The 11,343-nt window shown below is 35.7% G+C and overlaps 1 protein-coding gene across 3 annotated transcripts; it reads left to right on the top strand.

Annotated features, from left to right (window-relative positions):
- The first annotated feature begins 378 nt into the window (after window positions 1–378).
- LOC147393733 (AT-rich interactive domain-containing protein 2-like) lies at window positions 379–10,105 on the top strand. Of its 3 annotated transcripts, none has more exons than XM_086455877.1 (3): window positions 379–1,780; window positions 4,660–5,581; window positions 5,705–10,105. In XM_086455877.1, exons 1-2 carry the CDS (start codon window positions 863–865, stop codon window positions 5,542–5,544), a joined length of 1,803 nt encoding a protein of 600 aa, XP_086312003.1. In that variant the 5' UTR covers window positions 379–862; the 3' UTR covers window positions 5,545–5,581; window positions 5,705–10,105. The 3 variants fall into 3 exon arrangements, 2 of the variants coding, with proteins under 2 accessions (XP_086312003.1, XP_086312002.1); XR_015182102.1 differs by having other exon boundaries at window positions 381–1,780; window positions 4,660–5,623; XM_086455876.1 differs by having other exon boundaries at window positions 456–476; window positions 619–1,780; window positions 4,660–10,105.
- The last annotated feature ends 1,238 nt before the right edge of the window (window positions 10,106–11,343 follow it).

Below are 11,343 nucleotides of genomic sequence, written 5' to 3'. Positions count from 1 at the left end.
AGTTGTGAAACATGAAAAGTAGCTTATGTGTTTCTAAATTATGTTCTACTGACCAAAATACCTCTCGAACAACAAGAGTTAACATGAAAAAATTTGGATTTATTATAATCATTAATTTTGTGTTTGATTGACCAAAATACCCCTTGAACAACAAGAGTTAACATGAAAACAAATCGGATTTATTATAATAATTAATTTTATAAATTCGAGAAATTTTTGTCGGAGAAACTTGCATATTTTTACTTTGTTCGGATTCTCGAAAAAAGCCAGAAGCCAAAAATAGGTTTGGACAGCTTATAATTAACTGGCCACCAAAATCCATATATAATTGAACTAGGGTTAGATTTGATGGGTTAAATATGATTCCTGGTATAAATTAGGATGTAACATTTCCTTTCAGGAAAAAAAACCTAAATCCACTCATCCAAAGCTGTTCTTATATCATCCTTCAAGGTAGGCCACCCTCTTAGGTACTGGTACGTCTCCCTTTGCATCTCTTCTCGTAACAAAAAAAAACAATTTTAGATTTTGAAGAGAGGGTCTGTATCTGTTCGAAATTATAAACCAAAACCCTCTTTCTAATCTCTATTTCTTTTGCCGTTTTTGCAATTTCGAAAGGTTGGAGAGAGAGAGAGAAAGAAAGAGAGATAGAGAGGGAGAAGAAAGCGCGGGACGAATATAGAGAGAATCTAAGAATGAAAGATCAATGGGTTCCCGCCAAAATCTGATCTAGCACACAAGATCAAACTGGTAGTCTCGTACCCATTTCTCCTTTTAATCTCTTTTCATCATCTGAAATCGAAAGATTTAAAAAAAAGCCAAAAATAAAAAATAAAAAATCGAAGGGTTTGAAATTGAACCCATGGCAGGATGGTCGATTTTAACAGATGGGTCTGCTTTAGATTACTTTGAGATTCTTCGAAATCTACAGAACAATGGGTTTTGCTTAGATCTTGACGCCTCTTCTCTGAAAGTTGGCGATGGTACTAAAGACAACAAGCTAAGAAGCTTGTTTGATCAGATTCTCTCAGTTTTTCTTAAAGAGATCTCCATTGGAGAAGATATTCGACCTCTACCCGCAATGCTTGGCGATGGGCGATCGGTCGATTTGTTCAAACTGTTCTGGGTTGTGAGGGGTAAGGGTGGGTACGATTCGGTGTCGAAGTATGGGTTGTGGGATTCGGTGGCGGAAGAATCTGGATTGGGTACTGGAAGTGTATCATCTGTAAAATTGTTTTACATCAAGTATTTGGATACATTGGATCGATGGGTACGAAGAATTTTAGGGGAAAAGAGCTTAGGGAGTAATTTAGATTTATCTAATTGTGGTGGGGATTTGGCTTTGTTACCAGTTGAGTTAGAGACTGAGTTTAAGGGTTGTGTATGTGAGATGCCAAATCAGTTGGATTCGGATTCAAATGAGGTTAGAAGTTTGACAGATTCTGGTGGTGGTGGGAAGAAATGTGTCGATGATGATGAAAGTGTTATTGGTGGCAAGAAACGTATCGATGATGACAATGATGTTATTATATTGGACCCAAGTGTAGTTAATCAAGAAATGTATTCTCTTAAGAGAAAACGCGAGACTTTATCAGGAATGCTGTATTGGGTGACCGAGATTGCTAAGAATCCCGGTGATTCTACCATTCGGAATTTTGTGGAAACATCTAAACACAAGGCGAATGACGGCCAGGAGTTTCGGGATTTGGCTTTATTAGCTAGAAATGCGCTGCTTCAAAGGCGTGATGGTTATTTGAGTGTTGAAAGTTCTCTCTTGCAGGTAATGTTTGGGTTTCCTTTTTTTTTTTTTCTTCCTCATCCCTTCCCGTATGCAAAGTTTGCTTCGAAGAAATAAAAAAATTTATCATCTATTTAAAAATAGGAAGTAACTTGTGTTAGAACAGCTGGTGGTTGTTTGGATTAATTGCTCATTCAAGGGGAGGTCCATGGTTTATGTTTTTTATATCTATGGTAACTTCTATAACGACAACCCTTGGGACGGGATGATTATTAGGATAGCCAACTTCAATTGTAGATGTCAAGTATCCATGATGTAGAGATTGCTTGATGGTTGATTTGGAGCTTATTCACACTTCTAGGGGTGGTGTTTTTCCTAACTAGACGTATGAAATGAACATTAAACCTACTAACTAACCAATGTTTTTAGGCATTGAAGCCAACGGAGATGCATTTTAATGGCCTACAGTGTGATTCATGGTCATGCCTTTCTTAAATCAACATTGAAAGATAAAAACAAGAAAAAGGATAAATTCAATAAGAAAGAGAAATTTTGAAGTAATTATGGAGCGGTTAGCTATTTCATATAGGGGAAAGGAATTTTCGTTGTCATTTCTTAACTATTATAATTAGAGAAGGCGGAGTAGAAGTGGTTCGACACCAAAATTTGAGTGGTCATAATGGCCCCCATTTTTATATTTAAATTTAATATAACCAGGGTCATTTTAGTCAAAAACCCAGAAAATTGCAATCCATGACCCCTCGAATCACTTTGCTTAGTCTACAAAAACCCTTTAATCAATATTTTAAATTACAAATAACCCCTTTTAATTCATGTGCGTTTGCACATGCCACCTTCTAGTTATTTACAAGTCATTTTTTTTAAAGTAAGTATGAGAAAAAAGAACGAGGGAAATATATTAAAATTTTCTTCATATGCACATGAGTTGAATATCATATAGAATGTTTCCTAAGGCATTGGAGGCTTATGCCCTGGGGCTCTCCTCAGGTATAGGCTCTCACAAAACACATAGACTCCCTTTTCTCAGAAATTTTTCACACTTTACTCTAAGAGGCATTGAAAGGGCTTGCACCTTAGGGGAGGTGCATGTCTTCTTTATCTCTTTTGACTAAGATGTGCACCTTATGGAGATATTTTATATTTTTTTCTCTTAGTTTCTGTAATATCATTACATATTAGTCCTTATAATTACGTAGTTGTTACTTTTATAACATCTAATTTGCTTATAAGGTTCTTAATTATATATGTTCCTTTTGGCCATTATCTCTAAAAGCTCTAGTTGATTTGCAACTCTAGCAATCTTTGGCTCCTTATTCTTCTTTGCACTATTTTTCCGTTTCTTGACTCTCTCTCTCTCTCTCTCTATGCTTCTTCTTCTAATGTTAAGAGTGGTGTTATGCTATTTTAAGTAGAGTGTTTTTTGTATTGGGACCCAAAACAAGCCTCAAGGTGTGGCTCCCAGTTTGAAAACATTGGGTTAAAGTAGTGAGATTTCACTATCCCGTCCTTCTTATTGCTTAATTTCCCTTGTTAATTGATGAAGAAATAATTTTTTGGGTCTTGTTTTCTACTTTTACACTGTTTAATTAGTCTTTCTAGTGTTGTATCTATTTGGTTTGCCAAAACCCAACGAAAAAATTCAGTGAGCCAGATAAGGAAAAGAAATAGAGGTGAAGTGGGCACTATAATTTTAATTCAATATATAAGGTAGCCAGACCGTACTTCCCTGGTTGGCAGTTTTGTTTGATACGTGTAGTTCATAATTCACCACATCTTTTTATGAACACCAGGGGAAATTGCCAAATTATCCTTTTTTCTTTATTAGTTCAGTTTGCAATTCGTTAGGGTTTTAGGGAATGGGGTAACTATATGCTAGACTTATGCAAAGGCATCAAGGTTTCTCTACACTCAAGAAATCCAAATAATATAGGGAAATGTTCTATTATCGTTGTATTATTTATTTACTTTTTAGTTTTTGGTGGGTAAGTGGGATCAATCCCCCAACCTCATGCCATGCACTACATCAACCAATTGAGCTATTATGAGCGTGAGCCCTGATATGTACAATTATTGATTCTCTTATGATGGTGAATTTTCCGATTCTCTCACTTAGTTCATGCTGACTAAATCTTCCTTTTCCACAAAATGTCTCATTTCTCTCTTTTGATCTTCATAAAGTGCCATTTCCCTGCTTCAACAAGAGTCAAACATCATAGCTGAAGGCTCACGTTTGAAGTTAAAATAAGAGTGCTTCTATTGTCACACCAACTTTTGCTACGAGCACCAGTAGATGTGATAATTCTTCGGTAATTTCATATGAATTGGGGTGCTATTAGCAAAAGTCGGTGTGGCATTAGAATCTCTCTAACATAAAACTTATTAATGGTCATTTTACCATTTCATTGTTAACCTTCCTGTTTTTCTGAACTCTACTTATTTCATTTTTTTCACTATAATTATCTTTGCTAATGAAGTTTATCTTAACCTTAAAGACATGTGGACCCAACATAGGTGTGTCCTATAATCCATATCAGGATATCCTAGGCCATATGTGTTTCCGTTTGTGTGACACACAGAAAGCTTCGTGATTCATGATGTGGTTCGCTGCAACGTGGCGCACATCTGGGTCCACTAGCCTTATGCATGTTTTGTCCATAAAACTCAGCCTGATTGGGGATCCTAAGTTTGGATTTTGGCATTATCTCACTAATGTTGTCTGACAAAGGTTATGATGTTATAACCTTGACAATGTCAAATCATGTTGTAATCTCATTCTTTCATATTGAAGTTCTGATCTTACATGAGATACAACAGCCCTTCTCTTAATCTTCATCAAGAAATATAAAAAATCTTTCAGATGGGTACACTTTTCTAATGCAGATGAACGCTTGATTTTGCAGAAAAAACAGAAGATCCATCCTTCCATATACGAGGATGAAACTGGTGTTGATAACCAATCTATGGAGATATTAAGATGCAGTTCAAGACTTTTCTCCCAAACAGGTTCTCACTTGCATTCTTATTCCGTGTCATCTGACATGGATGTGAGTTTGACTCCTCCACCTCTGATAGCGGAAACGGAAAACAATCAGTCTCTCGTGATTGCTGACTCCTTAGTTGAAAATACGGAAGTTGATCCATTTGATGATGACCAGTTCCGAAAGCGGGTCCCAATAGGCTCACTCTTTCAAGCTGAGGTACCGGAGTGGACTGGCATGGCTTTTGAGAGTGACTCCAAATGGTTGGGGACTCAGCACTGGCCTCCGATAACGGGAGACTGCAACTCGCTTATTGAAAGTGATTCTATTGGAAAAGGTAGACCAGATTCATGTGGCTGCCGACTCGTAGGTTCTGTCGAGTGCATTAGATTTCATATCGCCGAATCAAGGTTGAAGCTTAAGCTTGAGTTGGGATTAGCTTTCTATAATTGGAGATTCCATCGTATGGGTGAGGAAGTTTCACTTTCATGGACAGACGCCGAAGAAAAGAGGTTCAAGTCTATAGTGAGGTTAAACCCTCCATCTCTAGGCAAGAGTTTCTGGGACCAAGCATTCAGATGCTTTCCTACCAAAGACCGAAAAAGCTTAGTTTGCTATTACTTCAATGTGTTTGTTCTACAACGCCGAAGTTACCAGAATCGAGTAATCCCAAACAACATTGATAGTGATGATGATGAATCGGAGTTTGGGTCGGTTAGTAATGGTTTTGGGCAGGAAGCGGTTATGGTTTCGGGCTCTGGGCCCGTATTCTGTGCTCAGAATAATCAGTGCATCGATTTGGATTAGCACACATGCAGATTGAGTTCCGAGATACTTCTCAGAGGTTTTACATGACTATCATACCGAAATTTTTGATGGAGATAATGTGTGTTTTTTCTCCTTTGTAGAGTACTATAATGAACCTTTTATGGGTTAAAATCATCACAATGAAGGTATAATTTTGCAGAGACAATTCATAGCAGCCATGGTGGTTGAGGCAGCTAATCCAAGTGGGTGGTGTGCTTAACAACACTGGCGAAATATGCTGAAAATTTTGAGCTTAGGTGCGGGTTAGATATTTTTTGGTTCTTGTGATATCGGTTTCGAAGGTATACTTATCAACCACAACAGATACAGGTACTCTTAGCTTGCATTTCTTTTTCGTATTTTCTTTTCGAGGAAAGGAAGTGGTTGGCTAACCCTAACCAGAGGCCCTATTATCCATGAAATCTCACATTCGCACAGGGCACTTGTGAATTTCTTTGAACATAGTCTAAGAAAGTGTTGTTGTCTCAGCCATTATTACTTCTTTTTTTTTTTTCTTTTTGGCGGGGGGGGGGGGGGGGGGTGGTTTAAACAAAAGATTGGAATACATATATGGTTTTTTTTTTTAGGCTATTATTAAGTGATGCAATTTTATATTGGTTGTTAATTTTAGGCAATTAGTTTTCTCTTGTATAATTTTGGTACTATAATTCTTTTTTTTTTTTTTCTTTCTAAAACTTAAAGATGAGAGGAAATGAACATTAGTTATAAAATGTTATTTTATCTTACTTTGTGTAATGTGTTTTATTTGTATTTTATTTATGCTTTTAAAAAAACATGTGTAAAATGCCATTATGATGGCAACACTCTAACAGCCTTCGATGTGTGTTTGAAAATGTTATTTTAGCATAATGGTTAGAAAATTACAGTAAAATCTAAAGATTGTGGTTTTTTAATGGTGTTTGAGAATAATGGCTGTTATAATGTTTTTAAATTCAAGTATCATATTTTTTGACCTTGTCAGTAACATGAACGATGTATCAGTTATAACAATGACACCAGTCTACCATGCTGTGTGATAATGGACCCTCGTAAATCTGTTTGGAAGCTTAGAAAAACTTCCCTACTGTCGTGGACCGTCATTTATTTGTAACTCATTCTGAAACTTCTAACCCATATATTAAAAAATGTTTGGCTCTCTTTAGGGCCTCCAAACACCGCCCTATATATATATATATATACTTGACCATTCTTACAGGTTAGTATTTCAAAAAGTTTATCAACGAAATTGGTTTGATTGAGGTTCTTCATTTTGGGAGTCGAACATTTGGAGAGATTCTCAGATAAATATTAGCTTCCTAGCATGTCTGAGATCTCTGGGTCACCATTTCAGCAATTATTGGTTAGATAACCTATTTCTCCTCTAGATTTTTGTTTGTTTCATTATATAGATGAGATCTTTTAAAAAATTATTGTGGTATCCAGATGGGTTTTGGTGAAATATCCCTTGATGTTGGTCTTCCATGAGAGACTTCATTATCATCAAAGCCTTAGGCTTATCATTTTGGGGGTGATTAAATGAATCATATTCCTCTATTCATTTTTTCTCCAAAGCCACATTTATTATTGAAAGTTTGTTCATATCTAATTTCACTATCTCAATCCATGTTTTTTTGGGTTTTTCTCTCGTTAGCACCTTCACGTTGCATATTCCTTCTATCTATAGGGCTATAACTGGCTTTCTTTGAACATGCTCAAATCACATCATTCGACCCCCTACCCCCTTTATTTTTTTTAGAGTTGTGCTGAAGTGACCTCAAGATTGGACCTCATATCTTGACGTGAAAGTGAATAGGAACCATAGATTTTTTTTCACTCGTATCTTGAGGAAAAGCATCTATGGTTCCCATACACTTTAATGTCAGGGTGTGTGATGTGAGATTCAATCTTGAGGTCTCTTCAGCATTATTATTATTATTATTATTTTTTTATCGCCTATGTGTGCTACTCTTACATTATCTCGAATGCATTATCACTCTTTACACTCATCCGTCCTTCAACTATGCTATGCTCGGTGATTAATGCGATGCTTCCTAACCGTCCAACATTTAGTTGCCATAAAGCATACTTGGTAATTAATGTGATTGTTATGACATTGGACACATAGCGCTCCAAAAACTTAACTCCACTTTAACTATCCAGCTCTGATTCTATAGGCATCCTCTTTTATAATTTCTCCATGCTCGTGTATAATAGACCTAAGATAATGAAAATGGTTGTTTCAGGGTATTTTTAGACCATCAATTTTACTAAAAATTCCTTTTCTTGGGTGTCAATATTAAATTTGCACTTCACATACTTAGTCTTGGTTCTATTTATCTTAAAATCTTTGGATTTCAACACATCTCTATAATTTTTGTTTTGCAATCATCTCTTTTCCATGTTCTATTTTTTGCATTGACTCCCAAAGTTAGAATCATCACTCTCTCTGTGAGGGGTTAAGCACAGTAGATGAGGGTATTTCTGTCATTTTTCCTAGTCTCTCATGGAAGATCAGACTCAATCATGGGTTTTACGCATGATTTTTTTTTCTTCTTCCAAATCGATTTAAATAATATTTTTTTATTATTATAAATCATAAACTAGGCCAATAGCTTTGCTTGCTTAAAAACATAAGTAGAATGTTTGCTCATTTTTTGATCCTATCATCTCCAAGGTTCAATTACTAGGGCTGCAACCTAGGTGGGTTCAACCCGGGCTCAACCTGATTGATGGGGAGCTTAGGCTGAGTTATGTAGAAAATGAGTTGAGCCTGAGTTGGAATATCTCGACCTGACCTCAATTCGGGTTGAGGGATCAAGCAACCCTACTCAACCCGAATCGATGCCTATATACTAATATACTTATAATTTATAGTAATTATATAATTATTTTGTTTAACTTTGTGATTTCATCTTATTATGGCTTGTGAACAATTGAATATTATTAATGTGGGCTTTGATTAAATATGATTTGTCTAAATATTCTCGCAATGATGGATTTGGTGGTTGTATGTGATTCTATTTACTAGTGGTTTTTATTTTTATTTTTAAAGTATACAATTTATTATTGATATTCAACTAGCCAACCTGCCCAAAAGTACCTAGTTCGGGCTAACCTGAGCTCAACCCAATTTTAGAAGATCAAGCTTGGGTTGAGCTTGGGTTAGTGAGCTTAGGTCTGATGGTCTGTTTGAGTTGAGCTCGGGTTGAGGGTTCTAGGGGTGCAACTTGGTTCGGTTCGGTTTGGTTTGAGGTCAAATTGGAACCGAACTGACATTGGTCGGTTCCACTAAATAATAATCAGAACCAAACCAAATTCCATTGGAACCAAACTAACCCAAACCAAATTAAAGTTGGTTTGGTTCGGTTCGATTTCACGGATTGCAAATATTTTATAAATTTAAGTAATATTTTTTAATAAAAAAATAAACATAAAATTTCATATAATAAATCACAAATCTATGCATAAAAAATCATTAGTTTATCCATAAAAGATCACTAATCTATGTATTAACTCTTAAAATAATTCATAATAATTATTATATACATATATATTTATTTATTGCATAGGGATTAGGTTCTCGGTTTGGTTCGGTTTTATACAAACTTGATTGGTTTTCCATTTTCATAACCCAGAATCGAACCGCAACTTGTTCCAAACCAAACCAAACCACCCCAAAGCTATCGGTTTGGTTCGGTTCTCGGTTTGAACCAAACCAAGTTGCACCCCTAGAGGGTTCTACCACTTGGGTTGAGCTTGGATTTACCTCTAACCCGCCAGGTTGTAGTCCTATCAATTACAATTGCAAAAGGATTTGTCGGGATACAAATAGAAAGATCAAAAATAGAACACACAGAAAATGGAGGAAAGTAGTGGGGATTAAGGGGAATCACTAGGGTATATGGGTGTACTATAGTTTTAAAACTCAAATACTTGACTTGGATCAAAAGTCCATTGAGTCAAGTCAAGTCGAAAACTTGTGAGTTGTCAACTAGCCACCGTCAAGCTTAAGATCTATCTCATTCAACCTTTGCATCTCATGAACAAGATGGGGCATCGGGGAAAGAAGATGATAGGTTTTTGGGTAACAAAGGGTTTCAAGTGGTTGAAGCTTATGGAAAAGATGAGGTTAAAAAGATTTAAGAGGTTGAAGATGGGTTTTTGGGTAGTTAAATAGGTGTAAGAGTGTGAAGATAATGAGTTTTCGAGTAGAAAAATCAAGGGTTTTCTTCAAGACGTTCAAGTTGATAGATTAAAGATAAGGTTGAATAGGTTAAAGAGTTTGAAGATGATGGATTTTTGAGAGAAAAATCAAAGGTTCAGAAAGTAGAGTTTCTGATCGACTCAATGCATTTATTTTCGCCCTGTCTCGTATATTTTTTCGAGTTGATTTGGCAAGTTAGTTTCAACGAGTTTTGTGACCGAGTAACTTTGAAATCCAATCAAGTGGACTTGGTTGAAGTTTGAGTCAACTCGACTAAGTTCTAAAATTGTGGAGTGTACACCCAAGTTCTCTTAACTAGTCGAGAATTCTCTTACTCGAAGAGGTGTATTTTGAGGATTTTGTTTTCTGATGTTATTCGATACCCTAGGATAGTTTTAGTTAGCTTGTTTTTTTTTTTTTTTTTTTTTTTACTTTCCTTTGTTTTGCTCATGCTTTTGTTGTTTCTAGTTGCGAATACAAGGGGTTACCTAATCATCTTGTATATGAAATAAAATTATACTTGTAAAAAGAAAAAAATTGAAAGCCCCAATTCCTACAAGAAATGGGATTGTGGAATTTAAGATTTGATGGGAGACCCCCTAATTCTTAGAGGAAATTGAGGATCATTAAAACCCTAGTTTGAAGAGGTGCATCAAAACCTTTATTTTGCTCCACATGGCCTAATTTTCAAATAATCCTCCGGGATGATTAGATCTTGAACGAGTCAATGTGATGAGTGATTTATAATGGATATCTTGATGAGATCGAAATTTTAAAGTACGAACTCAATGGGGGTATTTTGTCAAGTTCAAAATGCGGGTTATCTCTAATTTTTACCAAAATCGAGTGGGGTACCTCAAGAAACTCAGTTTTAAATGGGAACATAATTTGCAATTCGTGGCCCACCACTCTAGAATGTACCCAATTTGTAAGATTAGACAAAGATAATTCATTTCTTGATTCACTTAGATTTTCTTGCTAGGTTTGCTTGTGCATATGCATAAATCATGCAAGTTACAAGTACAAATGTTTGAAGATGGCTTTGAAAATAATATATTATAATATATATACACTAGAGTTTGCCCGACTGTGCCCGTACTTGCTGTCCGGCATCTTTTTTGTTGTTTAAGGGGTGAAAGAGAAAAAATAATAAATTTGGAAGGGTATTATTGGGATAGGGGCAAAGAAGAAAAGTAATATAGAAAATTATAAGGGTGTTTTTTGGAAATAGGACAGAAGAAAAAAGACAATAAAGTTGTGGTATAAATGTAGAGACAAAGGAGTGGGGTCAACACTACCCCCACTTTATTGCATTTCCTCTTCAACTTTATTGTCTTTTCTCTCTCTCATTTTTCAATAATATCTCTCTTATTTATTGTATTTCGTCTTTTATCCCATTTTTTCAATAATACCTTTCGAACTTTATTATTTTTTCTCCTTCACCCCTTTAATCCCAAAGAAGATGTCGAGCAAGTTAGGATTGGGTTCATTAACTCAAGAAACATGATTAAAAAAATAACACAAGATCCCCATTATTGAAAAATAACATCCAACAATTGAGATTTTACTAGATCATATCCCAAAGATGCTTATTT

The sequence above is a fragment of the Akebia trifoliata genome, chromosome 10 (genome assembly GCF_017979445.1).
Source record: "Akebia trifoliata isolate Shusen 1 chromosome 10, ASM1797944v1, whole genome shotgun sequence".
NCBI classification, from domain to species: domain Eukaryota; kingdom Viridiplantae; phylum Streptophyta; class Magnoliopsida; order Ranunculales; family Lardizabalaceae; genus Akebia; species Akebia trifoliata.
The sequence above is the reverse complement of the archived record's forward strand: the minus strand, read 5'-3'. Positions and strand labels throughout refer to the sequence as shown.